The sequence below is a fragment of the Miniopterus natalensis genome, chromosome 2, assembly GCF_054644295.1.
Source record: "Miniopterus natalensis isolate mMinNat1 chromosome 2, mMinNat1.hap1, whole genome shotgun sequence".
Lineage (NCBI taxonomy): Eukaryota > Metazoa > Chordata > Mammalia > Chiroptera > Miniopteridae > Miniopterus > Miniopterus natalensis.
In genome coordinates this window covers 3,565,782-3,583,915 of record NC_142082.1, presented here as the reverse complement: position 1 = coordinate 3,583,915, position 18,134 = coordinate 3,565,782, and the positions used below count along the sequence as shown (strand labels likewise).

The 18,134-nt window shown below is 50.6% G+C and overlaps 1 protein-coding gene across 1 annotated transcript in view; it reads left to right on the top strand.

Annotated features, from left to right (window-relative positions):
* The window catches only part of AGA (aspartylglucosaminidase), a 29,748-nt gene extending 15,610 nt beyond the window's left edge, over positions 1-14,138 (top strand). The window contains exon 9 of the mRNA XM_087814066.1: positions 13,890-14,138. Coding sequence (XP_087670192.1) covers positions 13,890-13,975 — 86 coding nt within the window. The 3' untranslated portion in view covers positions 13,976-14,138. The remainder of the gene's footprint in view (positions 1-13,889) is intronic.
* Positions 14,139-18,134: the final 3,996 nt, after the last annotated feature.

Sequence of the window (18,134 nt, the reverse complement as noted above, 5' to 3'; positions counted from 1 at the left end):
TGGGAGCTAATTAAAAAGCAGGGTCTCAGACCTACTGAATCGGGATCTCCAGTTTCACCAGACCCCCCACAGATTCTGAGCAGCTCTGAGCCTTAGAATCACACCCAGGTCCCTCCCTGATGAGTCAGCCTGGTGATCAGGAAAGAAGGTGACCTTTGATAGCCCTCAGCTGGAGTCCTTCTTCCACTACCAGGTTATCTGTGCACCACTGGAGAAATTACTCACCCTCTCTGAGCCTTTTCCACATCTGTCCAGTTACAGCTATGAGAACATGGTCATTATAAATTATGACTCGCCTACCATAGCGCCTGGCACACGACGGGAATGAACGCATGTGAACGCCTCTGCCTGGCCGGGTCTCTCCTGCAGAACCAGTACTCGGATTCTGTGGGTCTCGCTTCCTGCCAGAGACCTCGCTTCCTACTGCTGGGCCCCCCAACTTAAGAAGAAAACAAACATGAAGTATTAAATCTTGCAAAAGTAATGTCATATTCTAAAAAACTAGTACTTATCAGGTGGCAGCGAATGGAGTTAATGCCTCGATACCCTAGACCCCTTAGAAATAAATAAACGAGCTTCTTCCTCTACAAGTCTGTCCCCTCAACTAGAGACAACCAAGCTAACACTTTTGTTTTACAAATTGTCAAAACATGCTGCTGTTTGTGGGCCAGAAATGTGTATCCCTGGAGTGTTGTCTCCAAAGAGGGCCACTGCCAACCCAATTACCTGTGAAGTGTTTTTCGTCTTTCAAAGTAACCCTGAAGGACATGTTTATCTAAAGAGTTCTTTCAGGGGAGACCTGTCTCCCCAGATGTCTATTTAGATGCTGTTTGTTCTGTTGTATTTTGAGGCGATGCGTTTTGTCTTTTACTGAATATGTTATTATTCAAAAATGCTCACTTATCTGCACGCTCTTCATTTTTGAATTCCACTACTCCGTGACTTTTCTGTAAATCTTTCATGAACAAGGGCTCAGGCGGGCCCTCTTTAATTGCTTACGGATTATCAGCAGGGAACACTGTCAAAACTCTAGACCGCACTTCTTTTAAAAAATCACGGTGCAAAACTTTTCCTGAGATGAGACTCCTGCCCACAGGTACTGTTTGAACCTGACCTGTCAAAACAAGGCTTTCAAGGGCCCATTAGCAGTCCTTGCGGAACAGCTTTGTTTTCTAAAACCAACTTGTTTGTGTTCTGATTCTGACAAAACTGCTTGAAGGAAGTAGGGGGCTTGGGGATCTTGCCTAATAAAACATTCTTGTAGCTATTGTTTCATGAAGACCAACAGAAGGGCCGGCCGGTGCGGCTCAGCGGTTGAGCATAGTCCCAGGCACCAGGAGATCGGGGTTCGATTCCCCATCAGGGCACAGGCCCAGTTTGTGGGCTCCATCCCCAGTGGGGGGCGTGCAGGAGGCAGCCGATCAATGACTCTCTCATCGCTGATGTTTCTATCTCTCTCCCCCTCTCCCTTCTTCTCTCCCTAAAAAATTAATAAAAACATATTTTTTTAAAAAAGACTGAGAAGGTATCGAATGCCAAGCCCCCTGAAAGGTCTCCTGTGTCATCTTTCTAATGTAAACAATGATTTCATTACTCAGTGTGAAGGAATAAGCGCGCGCGCGCACACACACACACACACACACACACGCCACCACCCCCCCCCCCCCCCCCGGCGCAGGGACACCAGTTACTGCTCTCTCCACCCTTCTTGGGGTCTCATCTAACCCCGAGAACTCATGCTTGACTATGTATTGACCTCCTTCAAACTGAGTTACTCCCCAAAACCTATGAATATCTTCCCATCCTTCCCCTGCCCCTATCACAACATCCATGAACATTTCCTGGGCTTTTCTGTGTATGTCTTTGGGTGGCCCCACTGGCTAACAGGACTCTCACTGCATTTGTAGTTAAAGGTATTTCTAATTATGGTATTAAACCTAGAAGCCATGCTCTAGTCAATGTTGGAATGTTTATTTTAATTCTAAAGTTTCTATACCATTATACTTACGCATGAATGAAGCTATTTTAGGTTGCTTTTAAAACCAGTTTTAAAGTAAAATTAGCATTCAAACTCAAGATTAAACTAAAAATTACCCCAATGGACAATATTCTACATGGCTCCGTAGTCAAATTCTGGGGAAGCAAGCTGATTCTAATTTTACTTTTAAGTTGAAAGTCATTAAGAAGACGCGTTTCCTGCCAAGGTGCTCCTAGCAGGCGTCCCAGGCCTCCCACTGCATCAGCAATGTTTAAATGATCTATTTTTGTTGGTTTACTGTCCGATTTCTCGTCACCATTCTAACTCCCCTCTGTTGTTTAGAACGTATGTGAACTCTTTGCCCGCAAGGGGAAGTTGTTTTGCATTTGCCTAACTGACCGTCAGAGCTAAACTCAATTATATCGTTATTTCGTCCAAATGTCAGTGCCGACCAATTTTGGATTTACAGTGAAGATATCCTTATGCCTGTTGTCCTTAGATTTTGGAAAACTCATTGCCAGCCACTCGCAGATTCAGGAAACTCACTGATCCCAGTGCCCACTTTCATTCGGGCAGCCCCTGGCCAGGCGCGGACCCGGGGCGCTCTGGAGACTCTCCCACGTCAGAGGCGTTTCCCACGGGGAGCGGGACCAGCGCCGTCCACTCTGAACACACGCCCTCCCGGGGCCCTCGCCTGCCTTCGAGGGTCTGACCTGCTTTGGGAGAAGGGCACAAAGGGTCAGAGGGAACTGCAAGAACTTGCACAGGGGGCGCCTCTTTCACGGGCCTGCTCAGAAGCTCCCTGCTGGGCACGCACAGGGACACCGAGGGCGAGTGTCTCACAGGCGGGATTGAACTGACCACGGGTGTGAAGTCACTGCCGTCCCCACGCGTCCAAGCCCAGTGGGCCTGCTCCCCGCAGGCACGGATCGGCAGCGGGCACTTGCCTCTCCCGCTTCCCGCAGCCAGCCCCGCACACCCGCTGCACTGGAAACGCTTTAACTCCGGCACCCGCCGCTGGGAAAGTGACTGGGTTTCCCGGGACCGGCGCCTTCCCTTTCTCCTAACAGGGGCCTCGCCTCGGCCTATAAATTCATGCAGGGCTGCGCTTCGGGTTTCCTCCGCAGGCTTGTTTTGAGCTGGAAAGGAAAGGCGAAGGGTGGAGAAACAAGGAGAGGATCCGATGGAAAGCGGAGGGTGTGTGCTGGCGCGAGCGCTTTCTGATGTGCGGACTGAGACTGACACCACTGCGTTCTGTCCATGCTCACGGGCATCGTTTCTTCCGCTCAAGCCCAGGCTCGTTTTACCCGAGGAAATGCCTTACCCTTGTCAGAGTGTGTGTGGGTAATTTTAAATCTCTCCGAAAGCCAGTCTCAGCTGAGCCCAGCCTGCCAGGCATTCCCACCATGGTGCCAGGCCCATGAAGGAAGCCCCATTAGGCTCCCAGGCCAGTGCATCCAAGTGAACCTCTGTCAACAGCGAAAGGATGCAGAAGAATCGCCCTGCTAAGCTCTGTTTTAATTCCTAACCCACCCCCTTCCCAATAGTTAAAGATAATAAAACGTTGTTGTTGGCAACCTACGGCCCATACCTGCTTTTGTCAGGCCTGTGAGCAAAGAATAGATCTTACGTGATTGAATGCTTGAAGAAACATCAAAATAACACTCATGGTTCTTGCCATAATAAAATCCTCTGAAGTTCAAATGTCAGTGTCCATCAACGACGATGTATCGGAACAGCCTGGCTCCCCTGTTTACGTGCGGTCGGGGCAGGTTTGTGATTCAGGGGCGGCAGAGCGGAGTCACTACGACAGAGGTCTCTCCTGTTTGCTACGTGACCCGTTACAGAAGGAGTTTAACTTCTGCTTCAAGCCGCTAGGTTTTGTGTGTATTTGCAGCAGTAGAAAAGCAACCGCAGTCTAATTCAAAAGCCAATGCGGGTTTTGCAAATGGAACACCTAAGAAACACATTTTAATGGAGCAGTTGGTTTCCCAACCACGTGCCTTTATACTCAAAACTCAAGGGGACACTAACAGCGGAAAACATTTAACATTGAACTTCCTGAAGGGTTTCCTCCGGTATTACACACAAAAGGCCACAGTTTACTCCAACGGGGGTGGGGACAGGGGCTCCTACCGTAGCCAGGCACCGCCCTAGGCCATGGGCAGCAAGTACAAACAAAGAGCCTGCGCTCTTGGAGCTCACTGAACAGAAAGGCTAATAAAATAATCCCACAATTATTTTATTAACCTTTCTGTTCTGTAAGGTTATATACAGAACAATAGGTTTATCAAAACAGTTGCATATGGTGCTCCGAGAACCACACCAGGAAGATCTGGCCTGGCCTCGACGACAGCAGAGGTCCTCAAAGCCCTGGTCCTTAAGTCAGCATGGCAACGCTGGGTCCGAGGCCATCAGGCCGCGTGGGGTGGGAGAGCTGAGGAGAGGACTGTCCAGACCTCGGGAGTGTGGCCCATCTGAGGAACTGGAAGGTCAGTGTGGCCGGAGACAGAGAGGGTGGCACGAATGAACCCGAGCCGGGACCTTGGCAAACTGTCTCACTGGTTTCCGTTTTGATCTTAAGAGCCAGTGAAGTATTTCAAGCAGGCGGAGGGGAAAGAGGAGCCTGGCTCCGACGCCACCAGGTTCCCATTCCGAAAATCACCTTGTGGTGCGGGAGGAATGACTGGCGGACCGCGGACGGCGTCGTACAGAATGGAAAGCGAGGAGGGTTGGTGGCAGCCAATGTCAGGGGAACAACAACAAAATCTCCTCCCAACCCAGAGGCCCGTCCACAAAGGCAGCAGCGAATCAAATCCTTTATCCGTAATAAGCATTTAACCCGGGTGTGAGGCGCGTCACCCACCGTCCGCTAAGAGATGCAGACACAGAGGAGACCTCACCCTTGAGTCCAGCTGTCCAGCGGAGTCCCAGCACCAGCCACCAATCCTGAGAGCAGAGGGCGACCCACACCGCTCCCCAGTCCCAGGGCAGTTCCAGCCACATGGACAACGCAGGTCACTGCCGTGCGGGCCACCGGGAACACAGGCCCGCGCTTCTGCCGGGCACCCGCGTGGTGGCCCGCAGGCACCTCACCTACGGGAGGTTCAGCCCTGGCCTCCCGCCGACCTTTGGCACCCGGGTGCCACCTCTCTAGGTGTTTACATTTCAAAGAGATGGCTCCCAGGTCCTTGAGAAAGACACGTCTGGGTCAATTAGCTGACAAAGGGCCTAACGAGTTCTTCAAAAAGATTTATATCCATTTCAAAGAGACCAGAAAGTGCTTACAGGTTTTCTAAAGCGAATGTTCTGAGAAAAAGAAGGGAGGAATCTCCTTTTCAACAGGGAGAATTAAGCCTCTTAGTTTTTTCTCCTTACTCTGTGCAAGAGGAAAAAAAGAATATTTCAGAGCAGATGGAGTGCTGAGAAAATGGGTAATATCCACTGGATTTGGGGGCAAAGAGGTCACTGGCGACTTCCATGGAAACTCTTACTGGGCTGTCCCTGGAGGGAGCCAGGTGGAGGGAGCCAAGGGCGACGGTGACCAGGTGAGGGCACAGACGGGACCTACAGACAACCCTGGGGACGCGAAGGCCGGTCCTGCGAAGGGCGAAGGGCGGGCAGGGCCGTCGCGGGGTAGTCGCAGGCTGTCTGCTTTCCCTGCAGTCCGGAGGAACCGAGCACGTTCAATGCGGAGGAAGGAAAGAGAAAACCTGGGCAGAGGGGCAGAGACTGAGGGGCGAGGTCCCTGAGCGAGGGGCGGCGGGGGGCGGGCCTCAGGCAGGACCGAGGCCTCGGCCTGGGGGTGACGGGGGCCGTGACGTGGACCCCTCGGTCTTAGGGAACACGCGGAGTTACGACGAGCCCCTTCTAGAGACACGGCTACGCTTTCCTAGGAAGGCTGCAAGAGCCCCGACCCCAGGCGGAAGCACGTTGAACCCCATGAACAGTTCAGTGGGGAGGCTTTCACGAAGGGAACTACTCACAGAAGCCTGAGATGGACTAAAAGGATGTTAAAAAATTAAAGTAAAGCAAGAGTCAAACAGCTGGACGCCTGGGTGAAGAAATAATGTTTCCAGAGGCCAGGGACCTGGGTTCATATCCGGCGCTGGAACTGAAAGGGGGGTGCAGGCGGCTGCGGGCGTGGGGGGAGGCTGGTGGGGGCTATAAACTCGCCAAGACAACCGCCACTGGAGAAAGAGACACTGCGGCGTGGGGGCCCGTGTAATCCCTGCCCCAGGCTCCTGCCACTGTCCCAGCTGGGGCAGGACGCCGCAGCTGGAGATGAAGGGATGGGGTCAGCAGGCCTGGGGCACAGAGCAGAAGGGGCGGGTGGGGCAGAATTAAATATGGGTATTCTTAGTACATCTTCAATCTTGAATTCCCTGGGGTTTCGCATCTGTCTCCTTTGGGGAACATTAAAACACAGCAGAGAGAACACGCGGGACCAGATGCTTCGCCTCGGTGGCGAGGCTCCCACGGTTTGCTCCCCCGGCTGCTGCGCCTGATTTCTCTCCCCTGCCTCCACCTCCATGCTCTCCTTGCGCCCATCCCGGGCCTCGTGACCCTCGCCCACCCCCACCCGTCTCCGCCACCCCTGGGCTCCCTTCTCAGCTACGAAGTGAAGGCCCCCAGCTCTCGCTCTCTCCTTCCCTCCCTCTACCCGCCCCCCTTTCTCTCTGAAACTTGGACTCGCAGGTCAACACCCTGCCCCAAAGCTCCGCTGGGCTACCCCACAATCATCCCAAACTCATCAGGTTCGAACGCAACTCATCTCCTCACTAACCAGGCTCCTTCTGCCGTGTTTCCTGTCTCAGGGGATGGCGACACCATCCCTCCGGTGGTTCAAGGCCTTGACACTCTCTCGTCTGCCACCAAACATAAAGTCAGTCGCAGAGCCCACTTTCCCTCCTAAGGATCTCCAGCCCGTCTATTCCCCCTCCTTCCCGGCAGTTCCACGGATTGGCCTTCATCTTCTCTCGTGGAGCTTCTTCCAGCAGCCACCGACCTGACCTTCTCGGACCCACTCTCTAAACCCCAGCCGGAGCAATCTTACTACGACCCAAACGTCGTAACAAACACAGCTTTTTCAGCACTACACTGGTGCTGGGATAGGGGGCTTATCTCAACACGTGCGATGCTATGGTCCCTGCTGGCCGCCCCAGACCCACTCTCACCCCCCCACTCTGTCCAGCCCCACCCCACCTTTGCAGGGATCTCTCTTGCACCTGCCACCTTCTACCGTAAACCCCACCACTGTCCCAGGGGCTTCCTCACCTCCTGAATCCAGATCGGGCCTCTCCGATGGGCGCACCCTCCTCATAACACTTATCACACTGTGTTGTTCCCTGTCATTGTCCTTCCTACGTGATAAGACGGTGAACTATTTCTGTGTTAAATACCGTCTCCCCAGGTGCTAGCAGAAGGCCGAAATCTTAGTTGGAAATCAATACGTATTTTCATATAAAAGAAGGAAGGGAGGGAGGAAGGGAGGGAGGAAGGGAGGAAGGAAGGAAGGAAGGAAGGAAGGAAGGAAGGAAGGAAGGAAGGAAGGAAGGAAGGAAGGAAGGAAGGAAGGAAGGAAGGAATAAAACTCTTGTATGGAGTGACGTTGGAATCGGTTGTAAGGGAATCCTGCAGAAGCACAGGATGCGACAGTGGCTAAGACTGATGAGGGCGGTTCCAAGTTTAAACGGGGGACAGGGCAGAGGCCTTGACTACTCCCGGTGCCTGGAGGGAAATAGGTCTTGCTTTCCTGAGCTTGGAGCGAGAGGTAGAATTAACCCCATTAAAGCTTTCATAACACAAACACATCGACCAGTGACGGCAATGGCTGCGTATGTGGGGGTCTGGCAGTCAAGCAGCGCGACGTGGCAGGCCGTGGGCTTGCAATCTCTCCCGCTCTCGGCGCCCTGCACAAGTGTGCTAACAGGCCACCTGGACGGCCGGCGGGATTCCAGGCCCAGCCTACGCACTATTAAATTTCAGGCTTCCAACATCACAATCTTTCCCCCAGATATTCCCCCTTTAAGGACGTTAGCATCAAAGTAGAAAAGAAAATAGAACATTTGAATTGTCTTTTCTATTTAACTTCTGGACGTCCGCGAACAGCTTCAGAATCCAGCCCCCGATCTCGCTGGGCCAGGCGGGCTGGCGGGAGGGGGTGCGGGAGAGTCTCAGAGCCCTGCAGCTCCCTGCCCTTTCAGGAAAGCTGGCCCAGGGCACATTTAGACATTTCCTTCCCGTGAGGGCATGTCCCCCATCTTGGAAAGGTGGGTACATGTCCCTAAGCCAGGGGCTTCCTGTCCAGAGAGAGAGAGAGGAGAGAGAAAATACCTCGTGGGAATTGTCCTTGGCAAAATAATTATACCTTCGAGGATTCACTTCTCGACATGACATACGGGGGGATACGGTCGTCACATTTTTTGTCTTCCACACGCAGAAACTTCTACAATCAGCGTTTGTTTCCAATGCATAGGAAATAGCCAAATTCTACACTTCGGGACGTGAGGAAGATGCGGGTCTGTGAATAGCATCGCGTTAAAATTGTGCCCAGGTCCACGTTGCTCCTGGATTAACTCTGTGGCCACGTGGCGTTGCTTCCTGCAAGGTTTACTCCGAAATCATTGTCCCCGGTTGCACCTGAGATGGCCTCCCCGGGACGTCTGCTGAGAGACCGTGGGCAGGCGCACGGATCTGGAAGGCGCAGGATCTCAGAGACGGTCACCTCTCCCGCCTGCGTCGCATCCGGGACGCGGGAGCCAGGGCTCTGCCAGGCCTTTCCAGCAGCTTCCCCGCGCCAGCGGGGACAGCGCCCTAGGCCACCCAGCTCCGGAGGCGGCGGGTCCTCTGTGAGCCGCACTTGCGTTTTCCTCTGCGTTGCTGAGTCAGGAAATTGACATTCTACTGTTGTGCTTTTAAAAGTATTTGCTGTGACTTCATGGGTTTTTTTCCCCTCTGACAGTCGAAGGAGAAAGGCGGATTAGCTTTCTCGGTTCCAATTATCTTCCCGGTGGCGCACTGCTGATACGCGGGGTGTCAGATAAATCGTGGGAGGTGGAAGGAAATGTCAGCTGGCGAGCGTGACGGCGATTGAGGGGGGGCTTGAAAGGGATTTCTCGACATTGATGAGTCTCTGAGAACTTTTTTTAAAAAGACAGGTAGACTTCTTTAGAAATATTTGAGGTGGATGTCTTTTTTTGACCCAATTTGCTGAAAGATTGCCATGCAAATGTCAACGGTTGTTTTCAGAAAAGACTTGAATTGAGACCGTCGGTAAAGTGTTCTGCTTGATTTCATTCCACGTGTCGGGGAGACTGGAAGGTGTTCTTGGCACGTGAACCCCACTTTTTCATTGTGACAGACACCAGGTCATAGCTCAGGAAGCCCAGATCCCTGCTGCCACAGGGAGAGAGACCCGAGACGATGGTTGGAAAATATTTGCCAAAAATGTGTCTCTGTGCTTCTGTCTTGTGCTGGGAGGTGACGGCAGGAGGCAGAGGCACCTGTGTGCCATTCGTAGCGATACCATTACTATAACCTGGTTAGTATTTAGCAGGCAAGGAGCAAAGGGGAGACTAGACAACATAGGGTGCCATTTACACAGCTTTGCCAGGACGCTGCAGTCACCAGTCGCTGTCTGCTGCCCACAGGACGCTGGGGGCAGGGGTGGGCAATAGGCGCATGCCCAGTGAGGTCTGGGTGACGTGGAAGATGCTCACCTGTCAGTCACACACCTGGGAGCAAGTCCGCGGCCAGAACAGGCGTGGCCATTGCAAGGGCGGGAAATCTGAGATACTTAACTCCTGACCAAAGAAAGCTCCCTCTCTTGCGCTCTTGGCCCCCTTGCCCTCTTGGGACTCCTGTGGCAGGGGGCACGCTGCCCTGCATTCGCCCATGTGGCTCTCGGCCATGTGGGACTCACACAATGGACTGATGGATGGTGATTAGGCTGCATCGGACCCGGCTCCACCTGGAAGGGGGACTCTGGACAACAGCTTTCTTTTGTCTCTGCTGGAGCCCCAGGGGCACCTTCTCCAGAACTAGGTTAAGAGATGTGGGACTTTGCAAACCGAGGGATGTAACTCTACAAAAATAAAAGCATTCATTCACCCTCGGGAGTCTTAGAAAATTGCTTTTCTCAAGATATTGCAAGAACTTTACTCCCACGAGTGACAGTGAAATTCCACCCACTCGATCATCCTGCAAGGAAAGCATTTTATACACAGACCTCCCTGCAGTTGCTGATCCTCTGCTGAAGTTGGTTTTGTTTTCTTTTATTTCCATGTTTGTTTCGTAATCGTTTATTTTTAAATGTATAACATTTTGTGTCTTCCCTGCTGCGTCACCTTTATCTTTTTATCATATCGAACCCGAATCACAGTTGAAATATAAAATGCCAAGTCCTATTTTTGTGGTCGGGATACATCCCTCGAGGCTCTGTGAGGTGAAGTCACCGCTTACAGAGGTCAGGTTAAAGGGGAAGCTCGGTGACTATATGGACTTTGCAGAAAGTGACAGCTGAGCGTGAAATGTGGTTCTGTGCCCTACAGATGACATCACTGCGTCTGTGAGTGACATCAGGGGATCACTGTGACATAAAACCTTCAAACGACATAGACTGTATCCCTGGGATGAGGAGTGATCAGAGCATCTCCCCCTTCGCCCCGACCTGTGACTCTAGAAAATGCTAAATACCCGCGGGGCAGGGAAACACAAGGTCCCTTTCCAAGCAGCCTTTCAACCCATGAGGCTCAGTCCGGGGCAGCCTGGCTCTCCGCCCAGCAAGGCTCCGCCTGACCCAGGGAAGGCGGCCCAGGCTCAGGTCACATCCCCAGAAGCACAGGGTGAGCCCGCAGCCTGCGTCCTGAAGGACCTCAGCGGACGCCAGTGATGAGGAAGGTGGCCCAGGCCGCAGCGAGGCCCACGCTGCTGGGAACAGCTCCCTTATAATCGGGGGAAGGAGCCCGAAATAAAGCTGGGCCTCTAGCCTTTAGGACATCCTGGCCATGGCTTCCCAATGGGATTGATGCCGAGAAGCCCGGCACTGACTCGCTTGTCACAACCGCGCGCCCTGGAGGGGCCAAGGTCACTCCCGAACGCGCCCTGGCTGGGCTGCTTTCGGAGCGTGAACATGACTGAGCGGCAGGGAGCTGCCTCACGGCGGTTTCGTCATAAATCCTGAGTGGTAACGGCTTTCGGGGATCCTCACATCCTGCAATGGGCTCTAATAACGGCAGACGAAAAGTTTATGATGATCGCAAATCACCCCTAAAGCCCACAGCGCCTCACAGGGAGGAGGGGACGGCAGTGGCCGTCTAAAGGGGCGCGCGTCTGTGTACCTCGACTTGAACTGCGTCGTTTCCACCCATGTCCTCAATCCAACAATAAACGGTATTAGAGAAAGTAAGAAAATATCTTCAATATCTCTTTGAAAAATATATTTGTAGAAAAACGAACAGAACGTCTCTGTTATAAGATATTTATATTATAATATTACGTAGTAGTTAAGTGTAGGATAAGGGTGAGGCTGACACAGGCTCCCTTCTTAGAGGATTTTTACACGTATTCTCGCTTAAGCTTTATGAAAACTCTGAACAATAGATAACCCCATGTTGTAGACGAAGGAAGCGACGCATTGCAATGACTCTTTGGAAAGCCCACAGGTCAAAGAATGAAAAAACCAGGAATAGGAACTTTGGTTGTTTGAAAAATGTACATTAGCCTTACTAAGATTCACAGATATTAATTTGGGAGCTACAGTTCTGCTAATATTGTGTAAAAACGGATCCCCAGTCTTAGTGGTGTTTTATTTCATTTTGCTCATGACTTTCTGGGTCAGAGTCTGGGAAGGGCTAGGGGGGCCTCCCCTGCAGCTGTGGTCCATATGTCAGCTGGGGCCGCAGTCACCAGGGGCCTCCTGGGCCAGGTGTCCCAGAGGGTCACCCATCTGGCTGCACCGGAGGCTGACTGGTGGCTGGGAACTCGGCTGGGTCTCTCTCCCTGGATCTGCCAGAGGTGCTTCTCCACCCAGTATGGTGCTCGGGGTAGCAGGACCTCCTCCATACTGTCCAATTTCCCCCAAAAAGAGCATCTCAAAAAAATGGGGCAGAAGGCACGACCTTTTATGACCCAGCCAGGGAAACCACATGGCATGTTTTCTATCACACGCCACTCGTTAAGCAGCCCCAGGCTCCTTCCAATGTCGGGAGAGTCCAATATCCATGGCCCTTTATTTGTCACCACCAGTGTCTAAGGCCACATTTCCCCCCTGATTTCATTTGAACCAAATAGCTCTCACCTAAGTTTATGATACATTTTCTAATAAAACTAAGAAAAAAAACACTAAACCAATCCATTCCTTTGCAGGTAAGATAAATTCCAGGTGATTCCATCAAGTAATTTTAAAATAAAAGACCTGCTTATTTTGCTTTTATGTTCAAAATAAAACAATTTTGATTAAGAAGATGCCGTTCTAGAATCAGGCAGGTCCACAGAGAGGAACAACGAAAGGAAGTGTAATCCCCCAGAGAAGAGCAGACAGGACACACAGCTTGCTCTTCCCAAGTCCTGCTCAGTCAGCTCAGACCCGCCCTGAGTGAGGCATCACGTCTGCATCAACGACAAGGACAGCAGAGTAAATACGTCCTGGATGTTTATAAAACAGTTAACATTTTCTTAATGACATTTTAGTAGCTTTTTCTAAAACTGGGTAGAAAGGAGCTCATCTAGGTGGATTTAAGTCACCCCTGTAACTAATGGTCCTCTGCAGTGAATTATGATACGGACTGTGACTGTCCCCATGTGCCCTGTAGCTAACCCAGCGTTTTCCAGACGGTGCACACACACAGCAAGGCACTCACCCCGTGTAGCAATGATCTCTTACGTTCAGCTAAGCTGCTTAGAAATGATAGATGGACAAGCCAGTGCAATGAAATGTAAGGTATGTCATTCGGTCCTATGCAACTGTTGGCATTTGTGCTCTGTGTTCAGGCTTTTGAAAGTTCCCCCAGACTTTGATACTTTTGATCTGCACAACCACCTTGTAAGGTAGACAGGATCAGTGTTTGCATTCACATTTTACTGACAACTACACCAGGTTTGCAAAGGCCAAGTGACTTCCCCCTGGGGCCTGATTCGTCCAATACTCTGTCCATCAAACTGCTAACAGAGAAGGAACGACCGGGACTACGAGGAAGGGGGATTTTGCTGGCTTGGTTATTTGGCCAGAATAGGGCTGAGCTTTTTCAAAAGCCCAGGTTTTTTGGAGAACCCAAGGTGTTTCAGGAAAGAAAACAGATAGCAGTGGAAAAAAGGGGGGAGAGCACCCATCCAAGCGGTGAAGACCACCCAAATGCCGCGTGACATGCCTTATAATCCCCCCGTAAGCATCTTTGCCCTGCATCTGATGAACACACCACCCTCATTTTTCCTCCAGAATTCTCTGGATCTAATTAATCACTATCTTCTCTCAGTTATTCTCAGGTTCAGAAGATTACTTGCTACATTAACACTCACAGGCTTTGAGAAAAAAAAATGGATCCATCTACAAAATAGAATCACAAATACATGAAATTATGCAAGTGCAGGATAGCCTGTAAAAATCGATACCTTTGTGGTAGCTGGGACCCTTAGGGGCTACCTCGCTGTTTTTCGATGCTGTTAACATACTGTATTTTCAATTTAAAAATAAACTAGGCCGATTCCTAAAAGCCCAGCTTCTAGGGAAGGGGTGATGTGGAGGACAGGGACGGAGCGGATGTGACAGCAAGGGCAGTGCTCCTCGCTGCTTGCTGGGGGTCGGCCCTACTCCTCACTCTTGGGGGCCCCTTGAAGCAGGCGGTGAACGTGGATTACACGCGCCTGGATGTCAGGCTCCGCCCGCGCTCCACCCGTGAACCCTCTCGCGCAGGAACCTTTCAGGGAGGGATTAAAGGCTCTGGATCGGACTGTACCTGCCCAGTGCGAACACCTTCGCTGGACGAGCCTGCGGCTTAGGCCACTGGACGATAGGAATCGATGTCTCCTCGCCGAGTGAACGCTCCTCAGCTGCAGGACACAGGGCCGACGAGGGCAGGTGCTGAAAGGAAGAGTCAGTGACCGCAGGAAACTGCTCGGGTTACAAAGGCCCGCGAGCAGCCCCAGGGAAAGGGCAGGAATCGAGAGCAATGACTGGAATTCCTGCCCCTCCGTCCCCGCCCTTCTTTCCCCGCCCCCCCCTGCCCCTTTCCTTTTCCCACCAGTCACCCCCCCAACTTCCTACACACGGAAACTCACAGAGAGCAAGTTACCTGGCAAATCACAGGCCAGTGTTGTCAAAAATGTATCTTTTCAAAGGTGGTTTTTCCAAATGAGAACCCAAAACCCACGTATTGCAGTAGGTTAGGGAACTAGGACCCCCGAAGGCCAGAAATAACTCGAGGTGCGCTGAGGTTGCCCCCATCCTTTAGGCTGGAGGCCTTGGGTCCTGCTAGTCTTGTCTCCTTCAGGCCCTATTTCCCCTCCTCAACCTAATGGCCCCAAATCTAGACCATAACGAAGACAACTTCTGCACAACTGCCTATAAACCAAAATAAATGTATTCCCTCTAATTCTCAGAGCAAGTAGGATGGACCTTCCCACCCCATCTTGGGAGGAAAACCACGGAGGCTCGAAGACCTCCAGTGAGTTTCCCAAGTCAGGGAGCGGGCAGGTGCTGGGCGTTGTGCCCTAACAGTCCTTTCATGACCCTGCATTCCTTCCCTTCTGCCCCCCCCCCCCCAGCACAGCCTCACGCCCCCCCAGGGTACATCGCCGCAAGAGCTTTGCGACTTCGAGACTCAGCTGCTCCCTTTAACACACTCGCTGTTCCAAAATATTTTCCCAAGCAAAGCTTCCATGTCAGAAATAATGTGTGAGATCTGCAGTCATCTGAGACTCTCAGCCTTTTTAATTTTTTTAACGAAAGGAAGACTGTGCTTAGAGGTGAGAGGGGTAGTGGAAAAAAGATAATCTTTAAACACATTTTATATTTTTCAGAGGAAAAGAAGTCATAAACAGAAAACTTTATTTTTATAATACTGTCAACCTTTGCTTTATGGTCCAGTTTTTATTAGGGAATTCTGTCACCTATTGGGAGCTACTGTGTAGTTTATATCAGCAAGCTGAACTCTGTCTGCATAGGGCCAGAATATCCTGTCCAGTGAAATTCAGCTGAGCAAAGTGCTTTGTATAAGAAATCTCATTAATTGCAATACGATTTTTTTTTCCTTATTAGAAAATACCAAAAAAAGTAGATTCCTTTCCAAGAACAGATTCATGCAGTAATCAATAATCAATTTTAAAAGCCAAAGGAAATAACAGAATAAATACTCAATAAACCAAATGGCTTTAAGACCAAGTGTTGTGATGAACTAAGAAGAAAACATTTTTGAGTTTATCCAGCGTCAGGCATGTTTTTAACTATACAAGTGCTTAGCTGGAGCATCATTTCCATTACGTGAGTAATTATGAGAGGATGTGTTAAATCAATACTTACTCCAAGCTAGTCCCTTGGCTTTTATTTTAAAGAAAAAAAAATAGGTAAGCTTTTTAGTTTACTATTTGTCTTTTAATAAAAAAAAGCAATGAAATACAGTAAACATTTCAATTAATTGGACAAGCGAGGTGAGAGCTCATGAATGCTTTCTTATAGCTTTCTTTAAAGTCTGAAAAGTGTCCTTTCAGAATATGTATAAGACTTGAATGAGTTAAAAGAGTGATAGGCAAGTGCTCTTTGCACATCAAAGAACCTGGGAAAAATCAGAAGGGACATAGATTTGAAAACAGGTGCAAATACCACAGACCAGGGCCATTTCTCAACTTTGCTGATAGTAGAAACACCTGGGAAGCTTTAAAAAAAATATTCTCAGTGGTTCTGATTTAACTGGTCTGGCCTGGGGCCCTAGCATAGGCATTTTTTTAAAAGCTCCCCATATTCTTTTAATGTGTAGCCAGGGCTGGAATCCCTGTGATAGGCCAGCGCTTGGAGAGTGGCGCCTGGGCCAGGAGCTCCTGAGACGGTTCCACACGGTCCATGGAGCCCTCACATTTGCCACGATACACTAAGGCACCATGTCCCTCCGTCCCTGTGCTGACATTCCCAGTGACGGTGTAAAAGCAACGATGGGCGAGGCAGCCAGCACATTAGCCTAAATCAGGACGCTGGCACCAAGCTATGCTAATCATGGTCATATTTTCCACCACCGCACACTTGCGATTGAAAAAACAATGCCAGTTTCTCTTATGAATGTCCTTGATGAAGCAGAAATAGTATCAGTTTTATAAAATGTCAGGCCCTGGCTGTGTGTCCTGTTAATATTCTCCGTGCTAAGTGGGAATTATGCTCAGAGGATGTCTGTTACAAACAGAAGTATGATGTCTGGGGAAAAAACACTTGTGTGATGGAGTTGTGAGCTAAAATTGGCCAATGCTTCTGTAAAGCACCATTTTATTTGAAAAGACGGTTGTATAGATTTGGGCACTTGGGAGACATTTTACTGGAAATGAATAAAGTAAGCCTGATCCTTCAAAAGAAAACAACAGTCCGTGTGTGTTATCAAGGATGAAATCTGGGTTTTCGTGTGAAAATTAAACTTGCAACAGCTTCCCACTACTTCAAGACTTTTCTTATGGGATCAATGGCTGTAAGAATATTATCCTTTATTATTGTGCGATGAATGCATCAGCATCTGTCGCAACTACGTAAATCGCTTACTCAGGATTTCCCAAATGACCGAAGCACGAGGTTACATTTGCGGGTTTGACATCTGGACGAGCGGGAGGGACCTGTGGCGAACGTCTTAGGGCCGCGCTGAAGAGCCCTGTCCCCAAGGTGGGCCGAGACCATCAGCCCTGGCGCAGAGAAGGGCAGGAAGGGAGGTGAGGGCCTAAGGTGGCAGAGGACAGGGCAGCTCCGAGCCTGGAGCTTCGGGCCTGTTACTTTACTCTGTGACACTTCGGTGGCCTTGCTCCGATACATTTACAAGCGCTGACTGCGGGGCCCTGCTTAGCCCTGCTTCCTGGGAAGCGCGACGCGAAACGCCCACTGCCACGTGGCATCTGCGACACGGGCTGTGCCTGGAGCACAGTCCTCGGCGGGGGCCACTCAGGGGGCCTAGTCACAGCCGGCGACGAGCCAGCGGCTGGCCTGCCCCCCGCTTTCGCTCTCCTTGAGGGGAAGCAGAGTAAGCTACGCTCTCCTTGAGGGGAGGCCAAGTAAGCTACCACGGCCGTTCTCGGAAAGAAACCAGCCTGCTCAGGCCAAGGAGAGCGTGGAAGAAGCTCAGCGCTTACTTTCCATCAGGTTCGCAGACACCGAAATGTCTGAAAACCTATTTTTTTGAGGACGTAGGAAACGCTGTCGTTTTGTTTTGCTGGTGGAAGGGTGAATTGGTACAACTTTTAGACATTAGTACAATGTCTATCCCAATTAAGAATATACATACCTTAGCCCGGCCGGGAGTGGCTCAGTGGTTGAGCATCGACCTGGGATCTAGGTGATCGGGGTTCGATTCCAGGTCAGGGCACATGCCCGGGTTGTGGGCTCAATCAATGACTCTCTCATCATTGATGTTTCTATCTCTCTCTCTCCCTCTCCTTCCTCTCTCTGAAATCAATAAAGATATAGTTAAAAAAAAAAAAGAATATACATACCTTAGATCTAACAGTTCCACTTAAAGGAATTTAGCCTACACTTATCGCCTGTGCCTACGTAAAGGGTGATGCATTGCAGCCGTCAGGTATAGTAGCAAGAAATGGACCACACGACCCCTGTCCTGGGATTTTACATAGTTGCACAAAATGAGGAAGCAGAATGGTGTCCATTTACTTGCCTATATATTTACAAAGTTTTTTTTAATATGTCTTTATTGATTTCAGAGAGAGGAAGGGAGAGGGGGAGAGAAACATCAATGGTGAGAGTCCTTGACCGGCTGCCTCCCGCACGGCCCCCGCTGGGGATGGAGCCTGCAACCCGGGCCTGGGCCCCGACCGGAATCCAACCGCGAGCTCCTGGTTCATGGGCTCAGCCATGCCGGCCCGGCTCTTCCTTCCCTCTCTAGAGAACGCAGCCTTCCTTCCAGTTTTGCTAGACAGTAATCTGTTTTTGCAATCTTTTCTCCGAATTTCCCCAGGGCCC